This window comes from Salmo salar, chromosome 16 (genome assembly GCF_965601325.2).
Source record: "Salmo salar chromosome 16, fSalSal1, whole genome shotgun sequence".
Taxonomy (NCBI): Eukaryota; Metazoa; Chordata; class Actinopteri; order Salmoniformes; family Salmonidae; genus Salmo; species Salmo salar.
The window spans coordinates 40,958,712-40,980,461 of record NC_138306.1 but is presented as its reverse complement, the minus strand read 5'-3'; the positions used below and the strand labels follow the sequence as shown (position 1 = coordinate 40,980,461).

The 21,750-nt window shown below is 46.9% G+C and overlaps 1 protein-coding gene across 4 annotated transcripts in view; it reads right to left on the bottom strand.

Moving 5' to 3' along the window:
• The window catches only part of LOC106573580 (tight junction protein ZO-3), a 37,558-nt gene that overhangs the window by 1,524 nt on the left and 14,284 nt on the right, over positions 1 to 21,750 (bottom strand). For 2 of the 4 annotated variants that reach the window (XM_014148737.3, XM_014148736.3), the window contains exons 2-28: positions 15,891 to 15,947; positions 15,458 to 15,582; positions 14,481 to 14,583; positions 14,014 to 14,302; positions 13,761 to 13,864; positions 13,372 to 13,555; positions 13,091 to 13,172; positions 11,341 to 11,438; positions 11,160 to 11,241; positions 10,966 to 11,078; positions 10,516 to 10,713; positions 10,338 to 10,404; positions 9,629 to 9,714; positions 9,305 to 9,407; positions 6,063 to 6,151; positions 5,347 to 5,419; positions 5,053 to 5,120; positions 3,615 to 3,675; positions 2,931 to 3,081; positions 2,566 to 2,674; positions 2,164 to 2,383; positions 1,740 to 1,942; positions 1,443 to 1,618; positions 1,100 to 1,310; positions 869 to 969; positions 231 to 770; positions 31 to 80 (exon numbers count right to left, since the gene is read on the bottom strand). In XM_014148737.3, coding sequence (XP_014004212.1) covers positions 31 to 80; positions 231 to 770; positions 869 to 969; positions 1,100 to 1,310; positions 1,443 to 1,618; positions 1,740 to 1,942; positions 2,164 to 2,383; positions 2,566 to 2,674; positions 2,931 to 3,081; positions 3,615 to 3,675; positions 5,053 to 5,120; positions 5,347 to 5,419; positions 6,063 to 6,151; positions 9,305 to 9,407; positions 9,629 to 9,714; positions 10,338 to 10,404; positions 10,516 to 10,713; positions 10,966 to 11,078; positions 11,160 to 11,241; positions 11,341 to 11,438; positions 13,091 to 13,172; positions 13,372 to 13,555; positions 13,761 to 13,864; positions 14,014 to 14,302; positions 14,481 to 14,583; positions 15,458 to 15,582; positions 15,891 to 15,938 — 3,734 coding nt within the window. In that variant the 5' untranslated portion in view covers positions 15,939 to 15,947. Of the gene's footprint in view, positions 1 to 30; positions 81 to 230; positions 771 to 868; positions 970 to 1,099; positions 1,311 to 1,442; positions 1,619 to 1,739; positions 1,943 to 2,163; positions 2,384 to 2,565; positions 2,675 to 2,930; positions 3,082 to 3,614; positions 3,676 to 5,052; positions 5,121 to 5,346; positions 5,420 to 6,062; positions 6,152 to 9,304; positions 9,408 to 9,628; positions 9,715 to 10,337; positions 10,405 to 10,515; positions 10,714 to 10,965; positions 11,079 to 11,159; positions 11,242 to 11,340; positions 11,439 to 13,090; positions 13,173 to 13,371; positions 13,556 to 13,760; positions 13,865 to 14,013; positions 14,303 to 14,480; positions 14,584 to 15,457; positions 15,583 to 15,890; positions 15,948 to 16,106; positions 16,866 to 21,750 lie in introns of those variants that run through there. The other 2 variants (XM_082962714.1, XM_014148738.3) reach the window with 2 other exon arrangements.

The following is a 21,750-nucleotide window of genomic DNA, read 5'->3' as shown; positions in this document are numbered from 1 at the left end:
TATGATCAGATATTGGTCTACTTCACTAACACAATGAACGATGGAGATGCTTTCCTCTCCTGAGATTCTGCCACACGGGTCTGAAAGAGGGAAATAGGTCATGGATCAAAAATCAAAAATCACTGGAGACCAAGTTAACAGAGTATTTGAGCCTTTGGAAGTAAACCATGAGTTTATAGAGGATCTGTAAGAGTTTGTGCTATGATGGACTGTGACAGTCCCACCAGTACCTGTTGAAGTTTCCTCTCTATGACTGACAGTGTGACAGCTGGGGGGTTCTCTGGCAACAGTTCAGCCGACGGGGGCTCAGGCACAGAGACCCTGGGGTCAGGGGCTATGAAGTCAGGGGGTGTGTCCGAGGGGGTGGTCGGAGCAGCCTGGTCAATGGCCCTGAAGTCCGAATCTGAGAAGCTATGATAGGGTCGGGTGTCATCAGCAACATCAACGTGAGGAGGGCTGTCGGATGGACGACGGGTCGATCTGTGCTCAGACACATGCATCAGGGGTGGAACCTCTCTCAGAGGCTCGGGGGAGTGGCCGGGGCTGTGGTACTCAGAGGCAGGCTCTGAAGACCGGGCTAGAGCGGTGAGCCTGGACATCCGGGGATGATTGCTGGGATCAAATGGTTCCTCCAGGTCCTCATTGTCAGTGTAGACCTCTCCGTCTGTAAACGCCTCTCCGTCTGTGTCCTCCAGTTCGCTGGCAGCACTCAGGTAGTCCGAGTGGGTCCGGTCCAATGCATCCAGCTCCTCCTCGCCGCCTCCCTCCAACTAAACACACACACACTTATTTTGGTCTTTATTCCACCAGGTAATTTGGTGAGAGCAAATTCCCAGTTTGACTGTGAGCTAGGATCTGTCTGTGTTACCATGACTTGTGAGTCCCAGACAGGTTTGTCTTGCTGGTGTCTGATCTTGTCTTTCAGAGTCTCATACCACACATTAGAGCTGGGCTGGAGATCAATACGAGCTGGGAACAATGGGAAGAAAGGGACCGTTTTTAATAAAACCACTTGGGACATGTTTTTTTTTTTTACAGATAAACCATGTAAGAGCAAAAACAACATGTATGTGTTTTGATAACAGGTGTGTGTGTTAACCTGTGAACAGATGGCTGCAGTACTTCCTCATCTTGAGGGCCTGTGTGTAGAGGCGTCTGGAGCTCTTGTTGGAGTTGGGGCACATCCTCTGCCTCATGGCCTTGACGTCCTTCCTGCTGTGTGGGTCCAGGAACAGCACCATGGGGTGGTACTGGATGTAATTCAGACGCTCCACTGCAGTAGGAGTAATGTCCAGCAGAGGGTGCTTGTTCTGGAAACAGAGTGAAGAAACACAAAGGGCATTTTTCTTCAATTCTGGTACTGGAGTCAAACAAGCATACAGCAGTTGTACACCTGCTCTGTCTCACACCAAAACAGGTCACATCCCAGTTTGTTTCATCACCTTCTCTGCAATCCTTCGTACTGTGTCCAGCTTGATGACCGTGGAAGTAGTGTCTGCACCACTACGACGAGGAGCCATCTCTGCCACCTCATATTCATCAGGCATCTCTCTGGCCAGCTTCTCCATGGCCACATCGTTCAGAGGACCCATGATGACGATTGGCCATTTGAAATTAGCTGGAGAGCCACATGGGTCAAAAGGTGTACATGTGTTGATTCAAAATACAAAAAGTACACAAACGTTTAAAGTGTTTGACTATTATGTGAACCATTATGCAATATATAAAACTGTCCCTACCTTTTCTGAGCAGAACTCTCTCGTATGCTGGGAATTTGCCCTGGATGGTAAGCTGGAGCAGGTCATCACGAGTCCTGCGGAGGTTTTTCTTGGCCCCTCTGAGCCCCCGTAGTTTCCAGAACTCTGCCCTGGGCCCTGAGACCTGGCGATCCCCTTCTTCACTGGCCCACTGAGCCTGCTCCATACTGGCCAGAGTCTCGGCCCTGAGAGAGACGGAGAGGAAATACCATGGAAATGATGCTGTAATAGAATTATTGTGGAATAAAAGCAACCCCAATGACAGCATCTGTAAGTGTACACATTGAAAATAAGTATGTTGCTCTCAGGTGTCATGCTCTGTAACCATATGTATCTTTATAGATCCAAATCCAACCAACCAACGAAGGAATAAACCTACCAACCAATCATTCTAGTCTCAACTCACCTGACCTGGTTGGGGATGGTGCCCTTTTCCAGCTCATGCAGGTCGTTGCCCATGCGTATAGCCAGCCACCTTCCCAGCTTGCCCCTGTGCATGGTGTCCACCACCCTGAACACCTCTCCCCTGGTGAAGGCTAGGCCGATGTTGCCCTCCACCTCGTTGTCATAGTGGGTCCGGACGTAGAACGAGTCCCCCAGGTTGGACTTCAGGATCTTCTTGTAAACTGACGAGAGGAAGAATAACTCAGTCATTTAGGAATAACTTAACCATTTGTATGTACTTTATTACTGGGGTAGAGTTATTACCAAAGTAATTATATAGAAAATGTCACACTGACAAGTCCTCTGAAATCAACTACAATTCTTCCACCCCTGCACCTGCTTCAGTCTCTGAGGTAATACTCACTGTCCATCTTGTTCTGAGTACGGATGTCGACCAGCTCCCCTCTCTTGATGTTGATCAGGAACATAACAGCTTCCTCACGGTTGAAATAACCAAAGTCCACCCCATTCACCTACAACAAGACCATAGCCCATAAGTGGTGAAAAACGTGTTGCATATACTGTAGATCAGCACTTCAGTGGTCACCAACACTTGTCCCAGAGAGCTACAGTGTGGGCAGGCTTTTACTTCAGCACAGCATATTTTTTTTTTTAAACAATCAACTAATCAAGATCTTAGTTGAATCAGCTGTGTTCGTGCTGGGCTAGAACAAAAACCTACACACTCTGTACCGGTGCTGACCACTGCTGTGATCAGTGGGTCTTCACCTGCATGATCTGGTCCCCCTCCTTCATGCCCTGCTCCTGAGCGGGGCTGTTGGGCTGAACCCCGTCCACAAAGATACCCACATCGTTGCCTCCCACCAGTCTCAGGCCAACGCTCCTCTCCTTCACAAACGACACTGTGTTCAGATCTGAGCTGTATCAACAGAGAGTGAACACAGTTTTGAAAAAAGGAGTAACATCAAAATGAGAATTTATGAAAAGGAGCATTGTCCAGTCTTATATGCTACAGACTATAGCCGGGTATCCCTACTGGCAGCCTGGGCAAAACAAAAAAATGTTTTTTGTTTGTTATTGTTGGACATAAAAGACTTAAAAACACCAGCAAATCAACTCCAACTAATTTTCATTTTAGAAATCTGTTCCACAGGATTCCCACGCATAATAAAGAAATGCGATCGAATACAAATGTAAGCAAGGTTTTAAATGATTGTTTTAGACAAATATGATATTTGTTTCAGCTAGCATGCTAGTAGATACCCATAGACTTCCAGTCATTGCGTTAATGCTAGTTAGCATTGACTTGCAAAACTACCGCTAACTTCCTTTAAACTAGACACAGAGACACAAAAATGGTATCCATGAGTTCATCTGACGCTGGGGAAGTAGATAAAAGGGCCTCATCGCCAGTATGCCTTTAATGTAGTGGGTATAAATAAAACAACTCACCCCAAGCTAGGTGTAGGAACGGAGTCTGGGGGTAGGGAGTAGAGGGGTTCCTCTGTCTTGGCTGAAATGGAAATAACAGTTAAGACCTTCCATCCAGAGAGTTTCTAATAAACTCAGCAAAAAAAGAAATGTCCTCTCACTGTCAACTGCGTTTATTTTCAGCAAACTTAACATGTGTAAATATTTGTATGAACATAAGATTCAACAACTGAGATAAACTGAAGTTCCCGGACATTTCTGGGGGGAATGGCCCTAGCCCTCACCCTCCGATCCAACAGGTTCCAGACGTGCTCAATGGGATTGAGATCCAGGCTCTTCGCTGGCCTTGGCAGAACACTGACATTCCTGTCTTGCAGGAAATCACGCACAGAACGAGTAGTATGGCTGGTGGCATTGTCATGCTGGAGGGTCATGTCAGGATGAGCCTGCAGGAAGGGTACCACATGAGGGAGGAGGATGTCTTCCCTGTAACGCACAGCGTTGAGATTGCCTGCAATGACAACAAGCTCAGTCCGATGATGCTGTGACACACCGCCCCAGACCATGACGGACCCTCCACCTCCAAATCGATCCCACTCCAGAATGCAGGCCTCGGTGTAACGCTCATTCCTTCAACGATAAATACGAATCCGACCATCACCCCTGGTGAGACAGAAAACTGCGACTCGTCAGTGAAGAGCACTTTTTGCCAGTCCTGTCTGGTCCAGCGACAGTGGGTTTGTGCCCATAGGCGACGTTGTTGCTGGTGATGTCTGGTGAGTACCTGCCTTACAACAGGCCTACAAGCTCTCAGTCCAGCCTCTCTCAGCCTATTGCAGACAGTCTGAGTACTGATGGAGGGATTGTGCATTCCTGGTGTAACTCGGGCAGTTGTTGTTGCCATCCTGTACCTGTCCCGCAGGTGTGATGTTCGGATGTACCAATCCTGTGCAGGTGTTGTTACACGTGGTCTGCCACTGCGAGGACGATCAGCTGTCCGTCTTGTCTCCCTGTAGCGCTGTCTTTGGCGTCTCACAGTACGGACATTGCAATTTATTGCCCTGGTCACATCTGCAGTCCTCATGCCTCCTTGCAGCATGACCAAGGCACATTCACGCAGATGAGCAGGGACCCTGGGCATCTTTCTTTTGGTGTTTTTCAGAGTCAGTAAAGGCCTCTTTAGTGTCCTAAGTTTTCATAACTGTGACCTTAATTGCCTACCGTCTGTAAGCTGTTAGTGTCTTAACAACCATTCCACAGGTGCATGAATTGTTTATGGTTCATTGAACAAGCATGGGAAACAGTGTTTAAAGCCTTTACAATGAAGATCTGTGAAGTTATTTGGATTTTTACGAATTATCTTTGAAAGACAGGGTCCTGAAAAGGGGACGTTTGTTTTTTTGCTGAGTTTACATTATAAAGAGGACATTGGAGAGCTGATATGAGAGTTGGTACTTACAGTAGACTGGAGGGTTGCTCTTCATTGATATCCCAGTGCGGACATTGCCATTGGCTCCGTGTGGAATACTACAAGAGAAGAGATGCATTACCATTCACTCACATTTCCACAATAATGCTTCTACAGTGAGTTAGAGGTCAGAGAAAGTGAGCACACACTTGTGATCAGATTGACTTGAATAGTGACGGTGACTTTTGTCACAGAGGAGCTTTCTTTAATGGTGGTTAATTAAAACTGTTCTTTACCTGGTTGTCTATAGTGGTTTCTAGAAGATACTGTAAACTAGAGTTTTACCTGTGGTTGCTCTCCACATCTGTACTCCCAGACCTCCTTGGGGGTGAGGGTGTACGGTCCGAATCAGAGGAACCTGAACAGGGCAAACAGAGAATCAGGATACATATCTGGCCTTAATGGCCAGGTACTCTTATAATCTCCACCCGGCAGAGCCAGAAGAGGACTGGCCACCCTTCAGAGCCTGGTGACTCTAGGTTCCTGTCTTTCAATGGTGCTTTTCCTAACCACCATGCTTCTACTTCTGCATTGCTTGCTGTTTTAGGCTGAGTTTCTGTATCACACTGTGACATCTACTGATGTGAAAGGGCTTTATAAATACATTTGATTGAAATTTGACATGGTGCCTTCAGAAAGTATTCATACCCCTTGACTTATTCTACACACAAAACTCCATAATGACAAAGTGAAAATAAGTTATTTTTTCACGTATTGAAAATGAAATACAGATATCTAATTTACATAAGTATTCACACCTCTCAGTTAATACTTTGTAGAAGCACATTTGTCATTATGAGGTATTGTGTTTATAAGATGGGTGAGGGAAAAAAATCTGACCAATTTTGAATTTAGGCTGTAACACAACAAAATGTGGAATAAGTTAAGGGGTATGAATTCTTTCTGAAGGCACTGTACATGTTTGTTTAGACCTTAGGACTTCCAACCCCAAAATTCCATATTTTTAGACGGTACTCATCTTTCACAGGAGGGACACTGACCTGAGACTGGACTGGAGGGGGTTATGCCTTGTCGAGGGGGGTCCTGTCTCACTACTGGAGCTGGAGAAGACTTTATCTCAAGCAGAGCTCTGGGAGAGAGAGAGAGAGAAATCACACTCAATATAATGCCCTTACTGTGTCAACTACTTGAGTCCCTGAGCTGACAAGGTAGAAATCTGTCGTTCTACCCCTGAACAAGGCAGTTAACCCACTGTTCCCAGGTAGGCTGTCATTGTAAATAAGAATTTGTTCTTAACTGACTTGCCTAGTTAAATAAAAGGTTACATTTAAAAATAAAATATTCAGGGGTAGGCAACTAGATTCAGCCGTGGGATGATTTTTGTTCGAGCGGATGGTCGGGGGGCCGGAACATAATTATTTAAAAAAAATGTACCCAGCAAATTTAACGTTTTTTAAATTTTTATTTTACCTTTATTTACCTAGGCAAGTCAGTTAAGAACAAATTCTTATTTTCAATGACGGCCTGGGAACAGTGGGTTAAATGCCTTGTTCAGGGGCAGAACAACAGTTTACCTTGTCAGCTTGGGGATTTGATCTCGCAACCTTTCGGTTAAATCAAAGTTTATTTGTCACGTGCGCTGAATACAACAGGTGTAGTAGACCTTACAGTGAAATCCTTACTTATAGGCTCTAACCAATAGTGCGAGAAAAAAAAGGTATGCGTTTGTGTGAGTGTGTGTAGGTAAGTAAAGAAATAAAACAGTAAAAAGACATTTGAAAATAAGAGTATCAAGGCTTATACAGACACCGGTTAGTCAGGCTGATTGAGGTAGTATGTACATGTAGATATGGTTAAAGTGACTATGCATATATGATGAACAGAGAGTAGCAGTAGTGTAAAGAGGGGTTGGTGGGTGGTGGGACACAATGCAGATAGCCTGGTTAGCCAATGTGCGGGAGCACTGGTTGGTCGGGCCAATTGAGGTAGTATGTACATGAACGTATGAAGGCTACTAGTCCAACGCTCTAACCACTAGGCTATGTAAGACCAAAAAGAGGTAGTATTTGAAAATATGTCATACTCTGATTACATTGACACGATCACATTTACCCAAATTCTTGTCAATTTATTTACTAATAACTTGAGTGCACAACCCCCCCCCCCACCCCAAAAAAAAACCCTTGTTGGCTAGTTGCTGACCTCTGCCTTCAGAAAGTATTCATACTCCTTGACTTATTCCACATTTTGTTGCAATATAGCCGGAACTCAAAATTGATTAATTAGAGCTCCAAATATTTACCCATGTATTATTTTCTAAATTCTTCAAGCTCTGTCAAATTGGATGATCAATGCTAGACAACCATTTAAGTCTTGCCATAGACTTTCACACAGATTTAATTAAAAACTGTAACTCTGCCACTAGATTTTGGTCTTGTGTTTTAGGTTATTGTCCTGATGAAAGGTGAATTCATCTCCCAGTGTCTTTTTTCCCCTGAAAATCTCCCCAGTCCTTAATGATTACAAGAATACCCATAACATGATGCTGCCACCACTATGCTTGAAAATATGGAGAGTGAAACAGTAATGTGTTATGTTTGGGGCAAATCAAATATAACACTTTGTATTCAGGACAAATAGTGAATTGCTTTACCATATTACTTGCAGTATTACTTTAGCGCCTTGTTGCAAACAGGATGCATGTTATGGAATATTTTTATTCTGTTCAGGCTTCCTTCTTTTCACTCTGTCAATTAGGTTAGTATTGTGGACTAACTACAATGTCGTTGGTCCATCCTCAGTTCTCTCCTATCACAGCCATTACACTCTGTAACTGTTTTAAAGTCACCATTGCCCTCATGGTGAAATCCCTGAGCAGTTTCCTTCCTCTCCGGCAACTGAGTTAGGATGCAGGTGTATTGATATGCTATCCAAAGTGTAATTAATAACTTCACCATGCTCAAAAGGGATATTCAATATCTGCCAATAGTTGCCCTAATTTGCAAGGCAAATAGGTTAGTTAAGAACAGGTTCTCATTTACAACTGCGATCTGGCCAAGATAAAGCAAAGCAGTTCGACACAAACAGAGTTACACATGGAATAAACAAACACAGTCAATAATACAGTATAAAGTCTATATACAGTGAGTGCAAATGAAGTAGGATAAGGAGAGGTAAGGCAATAAATAGGCCATGGTGGAGAAGTAATTACAATATAGCAATTAAAAACACTGGAATGGTAGATGTGCAGACGATGAATGTGCAAGTAGAGATGCTGGGGTCTTCCCTGGTCTTTGTGGTTGAATCTGTGTTTGAATTTCACTGCTCGCCTGAGGGAACTTACAGATAAGTCTATGTGTGAGGGCCTCCCGGGTGGCGCAGTGCTAGCTGTGCCACTAGAGATTCTGGGTTCGAGTCCAGACTCTGTCGTAGCCGGCCGCGACCGGGAGGCCGGCGCACAATTGGCCCAGTGTCGTCCGGGTTAGGGGAGGGTTTGGCTGGCAGGGATATGCTTGTCTCATCGGGCACTAGCAACTCCTGTGGCGGGCCTGGCGCAGTGCACGCTGACCAGGTTGCCAGGTATACAGTGTTTCCTCTGACACATTGGTGCGGCTGGCTTCCGGGTTGGATGGGCATTGTGTCAAGAAGCAGTGCGGCTTGGTTGGGTTGTGTTTTGGAGGACGCATGGATCTCGACCTTCACCTCTCCCGAGTCCGTACGGGAGTTGCAGCGATGAGACAAGACTGTAACTACCAATTGGATACCACGAAATTGGGGAGAAAACAGGGGGTAAACAATAAAAGAATACACAAAAAGTCTGTGTGGGGTTCAGAGACGAGGTAGTCATTCAAAAACTGTTAGTTAAACGCTATTATTGGACACAGAGTGAGTCCATGCAACTTATGTGACTTGTTTAGGCACATTTCAACTCCTGAACTTATTTAGGCTTGCCATAACAAAAGGGCTTGAATACTTATTGACTCAAGACATGTCAGGCCAGTGACAAAAAAAATAATCTTATTTTAATCCATTTCAAATTCAGGTTGTAACCCCACAAAATGTGGAAAATGTCAAGGGGTGTGAATACTTTCTGAAGGCATTTGTCAGTGTTGTTTCAAGTGTTCACCCAGTTCCTTGTATAAGTAGACTAACCAGTCTAGCATCCTGGCTTTATCTTCAGACAAGCTAGTGCACTGAAGCAGTCAACTATTGAAACCGTTTTGACTAAACGTGTTTGTGTGCCAATGTTATAGAAGGGTTGGTGTGTGTCTGTCAGCCTGACCTGTATCTGTTCTTGGATACCCTGGAGCTAAAGCCTCCACTGTCTACAGACTCCCGTCGAGGGACGGACGCATAACTTGCCTCCGACTCTGATCCTGAGCGCCCTGCGGACATGGACACACACATTTTTGCATTTCACCTTTATTTAACCAGGTAGGCTAGTTGAGAACAAGTTCTCATTTACAACTGTGACCTGGCCAAGATAAAGCAAAGCAGTTCGACACAAACAACAACACATCTAAACAAACACACCACAAGACAGACCACACATGAGCAATAATAATAATAATAAGTTACACATACAGGTAAGTCAATAAGCACACACCTTTAGCAGGATTGCTCATTGTGACACTGGGGGCTTTCCACTTGGGGGGCTCCACCTGGGGCAACATGGCTACCAAGGGAGTGGCTCTGGAAGAGAAGAGGGAGGTTGGGAGTGAGGGAGGAAGACAACAGAACTCAGTTACGTGTGGAAAGGGGGACCCGTGGCTAAAATAGATAATGATGAGAAGACTGATATATTCACCTTTGGGCCTCTGGGGGAGCTGTCTCACATGGCTAATCACATCATGAGCATATGGACAATTTAGCGTCATTGTTGCGTTAAATTCGAAAACTGTTATTCATGCCATGAATGCTAACCCAGCCATGTATCATTTGAAATGCATTTTAAGATTAAGTCAGGTAACAGGCAATCTCTGTTGATTTGATCGTACTGCTGATTGCTTTTTGACCAGATTCAACCACATGTACAGTAGAGAGACGAGCTCAGTGGAAGTCACCTTTATTTTATTGTTAAACAGAGCCTCACAGGAGGCACAAGAACAACATGTATTATGGGGTACAACGTAATCGGCAATCAAGGCCGACAGACCAAAAATAAAACAATTCATGAAAACTTAACAGTAAATTAATAATAGTACAAGAGTGGAAGGAGGTGGTGGGTGGCATGCATCGGCTGCCCAGTGCCCCAGTCCGGGGGCTCCTGCTGGGACTTGGGGTGGTAGGATGGTAGGGGTGGGCCTCATCTGTACCTGTATCTGCTCCGGGAGTCCTGGCTGTGGGCGGGCCCGGAGCTGCTGTCTGACTCAGATTCAGAGTCTGGGGAGAGAACAGGGGTAATGCTCTAATTATGTGGAAGTTTCTACTTCGTTTCAATGCACTTACAATGTTCTGTCAAGGTATTCCTGTTGTGGAACTTGAGGTACTGACCTGGGAGTGGGGCTTTGACAGGAGAGGAGACCCGTCGAGGAGGATCCTGACGAATGGTGATGGGTGAGGCTCTCAGTGTCCTAGGGTGGGGCAGGTTAGGGAGCACTCTATATCTGGAGTGATCCTCTGTGACTCGGGAACTCTCTCCTCTTCTGGGGGGTGGGGAGGCACTGCGGTCCGAGTCCGACTCGGACACCACTACACACACACACACACACACACACACACACACACACACACACACACACACACACACACACACACACACACACACACACACACACACACACACACACACACACACACACAGTGAAGGAGAGCAAGAGACAGTGAAAGAGGAGAGAGAAAGACCGTGAAGGAGAGTGAGAGGGAGGGAGAGAGAGAACATGTTATTATCATGATCCACTCAGTCATTTGATGAGATTTCCCTATAGCCCGTGTGGTGTTTACCTTTGCGAGGTCTCAAGGTGGAGGAGGAGGGACGGGAGGAACGTGGGGCGGCCCAGTCAAAGACGGCAGGTGAGGCTTTGGGGTTGGGGAGGGTGGACAGCCCTGAAATAGTTCTACAGCAAGAGAGAAACACCCCCCAATCAAACACACAGACAATATCAAACCAAATGTGTCTAATTTGAGGTTGAACCCACCTGTATTTGTTGGCGTGGTCTGGGCTGTCCTTCCTGACAGGAGTGGGTGATGCACTACGGTCAGACTCAGACTCTGAGGGGGCTGGATTGAAATGCACAGGTCAGGTCAATATGACAGGTTACGGATTACACATGAGTGGGATGGACCAATGTTTATGGAGGAGTTGAGAACTGGACTCACCTCGGTGAGAGGGGTAGGCTTTAGCAACAGGCCGGGACAGTGTCGACCGCACCGGGGACGGATCACGCGACTTAGCTACTAGAGGAGGCTCAGCTCTTCTGCAACAAGCCAGAGAGACAGAATGCCTTGTCATACAGAGGTCAAAAGCAGACTTGTCACTTAAAGGAAAAATCCACCCTTTAATTAACAGTGTTAAATAACACTAATATGTGAGAACAATATTTTTTGGTGAACAAATGTCATTTTTGGCATTATCATAAGGTTGGTAGCAACATGGAAAATCGTTGTGGAAATCTGTTGCAGTCGACTACAAAATCCACAATGCAATGCTCTTTCTGTGGGCTGGCTGGCGAGGTAACTGACTACCTAGCTAGGTAGCTAGCAAGCTAACATAGCTACACAATAATACCAAAGACAAAATCAGCATGTAAAGTAACTAGTTAGCTGTGAAATCACCTAAACAAACTGCACTATCAATTTAGGAGTCTACAATCTCACCATGTTCAACCTGCAGATTGATGTGCCTCACAGAATGGAGTCTGACATTCGCTATGGCAGATATACTTTTGAGGAGATGGAAAACGTTGCCCATGCTACGTCAATGTAGTACATGTAACCTACATATCAATATATACACACAAACCATCTAGGTCAAATAGGGAAGAGGCTTTGTGATGTGTTGCTTTATCATTTTTTTAAACCAGGTTTGCTGTTGATCTGAGCAATATAAATTGGAAAGGAGTTCCATGCAATAAGGGCTCTATATAATCCTGTATGCTTTCTGGTGGCATGTCTGTTGGGATAAGTGTGTGTGTCAGAGCTGTGTGCAAGTTGACTATGCAAACTATTTGGAATTCTGAACACATTCATCTTTTCTGAGATGTGAGATAATCAACCTGCCATCTGTAATATAGTATTGCTTTGGAAGTGCGGCATTCCATATTTGAGGAAAATAGGCACGTGTCTCGACATACACACTGACGTTGAGAAGGGATTGCGTGACGATTAGCTTAGCAACCACGTGATCCAGCATGACAACGTGAATGCGATTGGTCGACAGTCTGCTGGTTGGGACGTTAAAGGTTCCTTCAGTCATTGGATTCCCCTCTGGCAACAGAACCATGCAATGCACCCTGGACTAAAGAGGCAGAGCAATAGGAAAAATGTGCTAGACCCTCTGTTAAATAAAACATTTCTCAAGGTAGGAATATCGCAAAAATAGGATCAATGACTTATTCGAGAGAAGATCTCCTCCCAAATTATGACATCAGCCAGTATTAAAATATGACATGTATGATAGACGTTTTCGCGATGTAAAAGTCGTTTTCCTGTTAACTTCCATTGTAGTGAGAGACTTGATCTCAGTGCTACGTCATTTTTTTACATTTTAGTCATTTAGCAGACGCTCTTATCCAGAGCGACTTACAATGCATACATTTCATTTATTTATTTTTTTCCCCCGTACTGGTCCCCTGTGGGAATCGAACCCACAACCCTGGCGTTGCAAACACCATGCTCTACCAACTGAGTCATACCGGACGGATTTATGCCTGCTTGAACGACAGTAACTCAGATACACAAAAACATGAAATGACCCAGGTAATCGATAGAACATCACTCGGAGATGCACGAAAACAATATAAAATTCAAAATGTGTGAACCGTTCCCTTAAGAAAATGTTGGATTAAGTACAGACATCTCAATAAGAAGATCAGAATAGGTGAAATAAGCATGTTTCAGCTGAGGTAACCTGCGTGTGCGGCGTTCTCTAGTTGCAGAGCGTGACACTCTGTTTCTGGGAGTGGGGATGTCTGTATCCAGGTCTGAAATGTCTGAGGACAATCGAGGAAAGACATTAAAACCACATACTGGAACAGCTGGCTGTTCAGGAGCTGCTTCTGACATCACATTCACATCAATCACTTTTCTCCTCCCTCCCTCCCTCCCTCCCTCCCTCCCTCCCCGTCATGAGGTGCAGTGCTGATGCTACATTCTCCCCCTAATACACTACTTCCACCCTCTCTCCCTCACCCTCCAGCTCAGAGCTACTGTTGTGGTCCTCCTCGCTGTTGGAGGCACTGTCCTGCACTTCTGGGATGCTGACCAGGAACTTGCGGTCGTCTCGCAGGACCATCATGGTCAGCTTTCCCCGGGACTTCTCCACCAGGTGCTTGGTCTCCAGAAGGGACAGGTTCTCGGTGGTCATCCCATTGATCTGAACAGGAAGTAGAAAAATTGTGTGGTCACACAATCCAGAAATCTCCTTGGCTTCATACAATGACACGACAATGACAAATATTGAAAAAAAGACACTGTTACTATACCAAAAGCATTTGGTTTATGATCTCAGTAAAGAATCAAATCTATGTACAAACCAAATGTTTTGTGATGAAATATCATAACAGCCTGCTTTCTCTTACCTTGAGAATGAGGTCTCCCTCCTGCAGAGTGCCCTCCTTGGCAGCCAGACCTGTCTCAGTCATGTGTTTGATGAAGATCTGGCTTCCCAACTTCAGTCCATACTCTGAAACAGGAAGGCAGCATGAAATTGATATAGTGCAAGCCTTGCATTCACCCATCTATGTCAGATCTGTGATGACGTTTTGAAACCTTTTGCTACGGCGTGGCATAATAAACACGACGCAAATTCTCTCTCCTGTTGTTTCTCCTTACCGTCTGTGAGTTTCTTCTTCAGCAGGGTGGCTTTGACTGGCTTCTCTGGGAAGGCCTGCTGTGGGAGCCGTTTGTACCCTGAACTTAGCGGCAGGGCATGAGCCGTCCCGTTGCGGTCGAGGGTGGAGCTGGGGGCGCGGTAGCGGTCAGCTTTGTGGGCCTGGTCACTACCATCGGAGTAGCGTCGGGGCCTCTGCGGCGGGTCCTGGTCCAGCAGGTTGGAGTACGAGGCAGCACGCGATGGTCTGGTGCTGGCGGGGAGCTGGATCCTACGAGGACGCTTCACTGTCTGAGAGGGGGAGAGTCAGTAACACAGCTGAAAAAGAGATTACATTTCTTTTTTTCTGGTGTACTGAAATCATGATCTCACATCCATAACCTGGGGTTGGAACTGCTCACAAATCTTACGAAGATGTCAAGAATAACAAATCTAAACAGAACAGAACATAAAGTTTGTCAGTACTCACTATGTTGGCTGTTTTGCCACATGACTTGAGGTTCTGGATGGTGAAGGTAGAGTAGACATTGTCCATTGACACTCCATTGACCATGACGATCTGATCTCTGACGCTGTTGGAAAGGGATGAGATGTAGAACAAGGTAATCAAGCACTCCTAAGGATCAAACACATGCGATTTTAAGTGTTTGTATGTGTGTGTGTGTTTATATACACTGAGCTCCAAAAGTATTGGGACAGTGACAAATGTTTTGTTGTTTTGGCTCTGTACTCCAGCACGGTTCACCCATCCGTATTGGGTGAACCGTTTAGAAATTACAGCACTTTTTGTACATAGTGTCTCCCCCCCATTTTGGGACAAATTCACTTGTGTGTATTAAAGTTGTAAAAGGTATTTGGTCCCATATTCACAGCAATGACTACATCAAGCTTGTGTGACTGCAAATTTATTGGATGCATTTGCAGTTTGTTTTGGTTGTGTTTCAGATTATTCTGTGCCCAATAGAAATAAATGGTAAATAATGTATTGTGTCATTTTGGAGCATCTTTTACTGTAAATAAGAATATAATGTTTCTAAACACTACATTAATGAGGATGCTACCATTAATGCGGATGCTATATACATTTTGGAGTCACTTGTATTGTTTTTTTGTTATGACAGTATCAGCCAATCAGCTCCTTTGTAGTTCAACGCAATGTGCCACTCCATAATGGCTGCTGAGGCTACTGCTAGCTAGCATGAGGACGAAAAGGGCATTTTTTCCCCCCTTTTCGCCCCCAATCTTGGTGTAACATTTGGTATAATGGTACAATTCAGATTACAACGCATTTCTCATGCCTGGATTGAGGTAGGTTTTCCAAGCCATATCTCGAGCTGGCTCTGCAGTGCCAGAAAGTCTGTCTGACCCTAGTGCAGCTGTAAGCAAGCGGATTGGATCTTCTGGCTAGCCTGAAGGGTAAAGGTGTATGGTGTGTAGGTGACTTACAACAGCCGTCCCATAGCGGGTCCGTTCCGCACCACATCTGAAACTATCACGGCTGTGTCCCCAGAGTCCGGGTTCGGCTGGTCTCTGCCTCCTGATATCGCAAAGCCAAACCCCATCTTGGAATCCTGCCATCACGAGAGAGGGCGGGTGATAAAGGGGAGAGAGAGAGTGAGTGAGCACATTCCATCAGCACTGAAATGTGTCACCTGACCTGTACCTAGAGTAACAGGGAGCAGGGCATGTCTTTGTTACTCTTCATTCCTGCAGTTCGCCACTGAAACTGATAGTTTTGAAGTCCATTCCTACTAAGTGGTTCAGTAGGCTATTTCTTTCAGTGTACCTTGATGCAAGTGAAGTACTGTACAATTTGTTTAGTTTCAGGTGAAAGTATAACATCAAAACACTGACCGACCAAACAACAAGAGACACTTACTTTGCCGAGTGTTATAGTATGCTGCTCAAATATCGTTAATTCCTCCATCTCCGGTGTCTGAAAAACCAAATATCAAACCCATTACAACATGTTAAACCAACAACATGTTAAACCAACAACAGAATACAGGCATTCTCCACTTTGCCATTAATGAACAGGAGCAAGTTCAACAGAAGTCTGATAACAACATCAGAAGCAGCTGTTTCATGTCCTTACACAGCCCGGTGTTGTTTAAGAGACAGCGGGGAGCGAGTTCACAGCAACATGCTCCTACCTGTCCCGTTCCATTCTTGTCTGGCAGGTATGGGGCGGGGCCACAGGGGAATGACTCAGCAGGCTGCACTTACGGCCTTGCTGTGACATATGACACCAGGCCATTGTTCAATGTTGTGCAACGTTACAGAAACCTGCAGGTAGAAACGTAATACAGCTGACCATATTCCTTGTGCGCCCTGCTTCTAGTCATGTAGAAAAGTGTCTGTTCTACACAATGCATTTCTATATGCAATGTTTCACGTGCCTCATCCAATTGAACACACCTTTAGATACAATCTGAGGAAAGTCACCACAACCTACGATAGTGAATCAAATTGTATTTGTCACATGCGCCGAATACAACAGGTGTAGACCTAACAGTGAAATGCTTACTTACAAGCCCTTAACCAACAATGCAGTTAAGAAAAATAAGTGTTAAAGTATTGTAGCGACCCGCAGACAGCTGTGTTCGTTCGGGGGAGGGTAAAACTTAGCCAGCTAGCTAGCTGACACACCCCCTGGTCCCATGGTCTGCTGGGGGTGTGGCCAGCAAGGCCATCTGCGCAGGATTTGCCCCAAGTCCCCCAGAGCTCAGGGAAACGGCTCTTGGTCCGCATAGACGGGGCAGTGCGGACCCCTGGCTCTCTTACCCAACTACCACCAACTTCAGGAGGAGCCCACCGACACGGACAGGGGAGCAAGGCTCCTTGTCCTCCAGAAGCAGACGAGGGCAAGTGGATGGAGCCTGTTGTTGTGGTGGGCCGGACCTGTGTTGGGGTTTTGTTATGTCACTGTAGAGGGGTGCCCTGCTCTGCCCTGGTGGACACTGGGTCCACATTAACCCTGGTGAGGTGGGACATTGTGCCAGGTTGGAAACCATTTGAGCCCACAACTGTGCAGCTCCGCACAGTCACAGGTGAGCTGGCATGCATGAAAGAATAATGACTGACAGTAGGGGGCAGGACTGTACCTCATCCTGTGTGGGTGGCGGCTGTGCAGGGCCTTTGTATCCTGGGGTTGGACTTTCTTAGGAGCACAAGCTGCCAGTTAGACCTAAAATGGTGGCACACGGAGCTTCAAGGGAGGGTCAGTAGTCATCATGCCCCCCCCCCAATGTCACATTCACACAACAAACCCTTTACTCCAACAGTTAAAGCAGCAGAGACTCATGGCTGCCCCCCCCCCCCCCCCCCACCCCCCCCCACCACACATCTGTGTGTGACTTTTCCCTAGCCCCTCTATCACCTATGGCTGTGTGTTACATTCACCCAGCTACCTCCACGACACAGCCCTCTGTGAGCCCCCCCCCCCCCCCCCAGCCCAGCTACCCCAGATGAGAGAGGACACGGTCTGCAGTCAGGGAGATCTGGGGGAGGAACTGTCGGAACCGTTGTGGCAGTTGCTGTTTGAATTCAGAGACAGCTTTGCGCTGAGTGAGGAAGAGGTAGGTCAAACTCATCTGGTGCAGCATGAGATCGACACAGGCGACTGAATGAGGTAACCAGGAAGGACTCAACCCATACCACGTATCGATGAGTCGCTGGACCTGGTTAGGGGTCCTCCTGGTTCTCCTCACTAGACCTCCGCAGTGGCTACTGGCAGGTGCCCCTCTCCCCAGAGGCCAAAGCCAAAACTGTGTTCTCCACTAACAAAGGACACTGGCAATTCAAGGTCCTGTGCTTCGGCCTGTGCAACGCTACAGCTACTTTTGAGCGTTTGATGGACAGGGTGCTGGATGGCATCCCCCGACAGCAATGTCTGGTATACCTCGATGACATCCTGGCCCATGGCAGCTCCTTCCAGTCAGCCCTGGTGGCGCTACGATGTGTGCTGGAGCAGGTGGCTGCCGCCGGTCTAAAGGTCCACCCGAGAAGTGCCACTTCATGAGGAGAGAAGTGTCCTCCTTGGGCCACTGAGTGGGGAAGGAGGGGATCAGCACCATGGAGGACAAGGTGGGGGCTGTCCGAGACTGGCCCACCCCCACTGACCAGCGGCAGCTGAAGAGCTTCCTGGGCCTGGCCTCGTACTACAGGAGGTTTGTATGGGGCTTCTCAAGCGTCACTGCTCCCCTGAACCACCTGCAGCCGAAGGACAAGGCCTTCACTTGGACAGTGGAGTGTAAGGAGGCCTTCAACACCCTCAAACGTGCACTGATCGAGGCCCCCGTGCTCACCCCCCCCCCCCGACCTCACCTTGCCCTTTATCCTGGACACAGTCGCGAGCAATGTGGGCATGGGTGGGGTGCTGGCCCACAGGGGGAGAGAGTGGTGGCGTACTTCAGCAAAACATTTGACAAACATGAGCACCGCTACTGTGTCACACGGCGGGAGCGCTTGGCTGTTGTGGCTTCCATCCAACACTTCATGTACTACCTGGGTGGCCTGCCATTTACTGTGAGGACTGACCACTCTGTTCTCCAGTGGCTCATGTCTTTCAGAGAGCCAGGTTGCACACTGGTTGGAGGAGTTTCAGCCATATGACTTCACAGCGCAGGGCAGGGGCATGCCACTAACGTCGCTGCCATGTCCCGTCGGCCCCGTACTGCAGACGGGTGCCGCCGCCACTGTGAGCGGAGAGAGGGATGTGAGAGAGAGAGCTGTGTGCAGAGGAGGGGGTCTGTACCACAGTGTTTGGGGCGAGCAGGCCTGCCTGCTATGAGCTGCAGACTGTCGACGTGGCTGAATGGGGGCCGCAGCAGGGACGGGACACAGACCTACAGCCAGTGCTACAGTGGGTAGAGGCGCAGCTGAGACCACCGTGTGAAGGTGGCAGCTCTCTCACTCGTGACCAAAGGGTTGTGGTGAAAGTTTGAGCGACTGCGGCTGGCTGATGGCGTGCTACAGCGGGTATGGAAGGAGAGGAGAGGTGGCAGGTGGTGGTCCCAAAAGCACTGTGGGAGGCTGTGCTCCAGAGTACTCATAGGGGGGTTGGGACTGGACACTGGGGTTACAAAAACACACAGGGATGTTCATCAGGTTTGGAGCTGCGGAGCCCATCCACAGCGACCAAGGCAGAAACTTTGAGTCCCGTGTGTTCGCCACCATGTGTGAGAGGCTGGGTATGCACAAGACCCGCACTACTCCTCTCCATCCTCAAAGTGATGGCCTTGTGGAGCGCTTCAACAAAACACTTGGACAGCAGCTGGCCATCGTCTCTGCCAAACACCAGCGTGACTGGGACAAGCACCTGCCCATGGTCTTCATGGCATGCCGTTCTGCTGTCCAAAACTCAAACTCCTTCACGCCTGCCCTCCTCATGCTGGGGAGAGAGATCTGCACCCCTGGAGAGATGATGTTTGGTCAGACTCTGGATAGCCCTCCTGTTCCCCCGGGGCCGGAGTATGCCCGGAGACTCCAGGACCGCCTGGAGACAGTCCACACCGTCGCTAGAGGGAGGCTGGTGAATGCAGGTCTAAGGCAGAACAGGAACTATGACATGTACACACAGGGAAGGCATTTTGTGGCTGGGGAGCTGGTCTGGGTAGGGAAGATTGTGTACCGGGAGAAAAGGTGGCACTGCACCGGGACAGGTTAGCCCCATACAGAGGGGCCTTTTCTCCCCAAACCCCAGGGACCCCCACTATTCCCCTCTCTGGCAATGATATTCCTCAGGCACCCACCCCCAGGCGCCGCAGACAGCCCACTCACCCAGTCTCCCTCCCCTGAGCCGTGGACTGTATTCCCCATTCCCTCATCCTTGTTCCCCATGTCCCTGCCTTCATCCCCTGGGCCCCAGAGGGGCAGCCCCCTGCCACAGACTGAGCCCCCTGTTTTACATCTTTGGGGTTTGGCAGGGGGGTGGAGCATCGCAAGTTTAAGGCCATGTTTAGCCATTGTTCTCTCGCTTACATCTGGTCTTCACAACAGATGGTCACGGTTGTTTTATAGGGTATCCTTCATTTATTTGGCGTGGGCTACGGCCAAACAGTGGCCTGTGTGGAGTTGGGTGATTAATAAACCGTGAATTCGTAAACTCAAGCCTCTGTCTGGACAGTTGTTCCTTTATGATCTATCCAGGTCATTACAGTATTTACTCAACTAAACTGTGTTTACATGGTACGTGGTAGACAGCAACCGGATGTCATTGCTTTCAATGAGAGCACAATGGTAAATGCCGTTGAGCCTGGCGGTGAATGCCGTCAGCTGCCATGGTAGACGGACTTGCCGCCAGAGTTCAAATATTTCAATTTCTGCCGTCTGCCATTGCGTTGTTTTCTACCGTTTGTTTACTGAACTCACCACAGCAATGCATACCATCATGATGGCTTACTTTGGCTGTCACCATTTTTTTTTGCTTTCTTGTCCAGCTATGCCAACTGGGATGATGTTTTTTGAGTCCATCTACTTGCTTCACTAGCTAGGTTTCCATCCAATTGGCAACAGATTTTCATGCAAATATTCTAAAATCCGCAAAGAAGATCCACACACAATGTACTTTTGCCCTTAGGTTTGATGTACCAAATAAAAATCAAACATTCAATGTGTTTATCGCATTTTCAACTCTATGGATAGTTTTATCAAACTTTGCTTTAAATAGCAAATGTGCCTACTCTGGTCTTGGCATGTGCACTCTATCCAGCAGCTGGCTAGTCTACATGAGATTATTTGTCAAACCAAGCATCAATCATCATGTCACAAGAATTAAACTCAATATTTATTGGAAAGGCACATCATACTCAACACAGTACACTTTCACCACCCACCCTGTGAAGTCGATCAATTTATTTTATCTGTAGCCTAATAACCTGCATGGTTTCCCAAGTTGTAGTGGGAGGACCACACACACCATGTCACACGTGACTCCAAGTTTACTTCCATATGAAATGCAAACAGAAGACGACTTTTACAATCAGTTCAGCAATTCTGTGTATGTGTGACCATCTGTCCGGCTCCGTTAATAATATAACTAGGCCTACTAGAAATAATAAAACTAGTGAATTTCCTACTATTCTACATAGTGTAATTAAAAGCTAACAGGCATTGTTGCGTGGAGATCAGTGTGAGACCCTAGTGTTTCCTACAGGGTCAGGACCAAAATACAGGTCAACGAAAGGCCAACAAGGTGAAACAGACAGGGTCAGGTAGCCACAGAGGCAGATAAGCATCCACGATAAATCACAATCCAGTGGTGGCTGGTGGGTGGAGCTATAGGAGGACAGGCTCATTGTAATGGCTGAAATGGAATTAATGGAATGTATCAAACACATGAAAACCACGTTGGACTCCGTTCCATTTACTCAATTTCGGCCATTACAATGAGCCTGTATAGCTCCTCCCACTTTACCAATGGTAGCAGGTGGAATAGCTGCCAGCCAGGTGCATTGTTTCTCATCAAAGAGACTTGGGATTAGGTTTAACCTGGTAGAATGTTTTACAACATCAGTCTAACAGACTGAAGGACTGGATATCAGCAGTCTCACAGCTAACATAGAATCAATTTAAGAAGATCCTGGTCCAAGAGACTGACTGCTCAGAGTCATTGATTACCTAATCAATGAAATTCCAGTATGGTTTATCTATAAAATACAATAACGCAATATAGTTTTGATCATGGGTCAAGTTCATTTATTAATAACGAGGATATAGTCAACATGCATCCTCTGGCC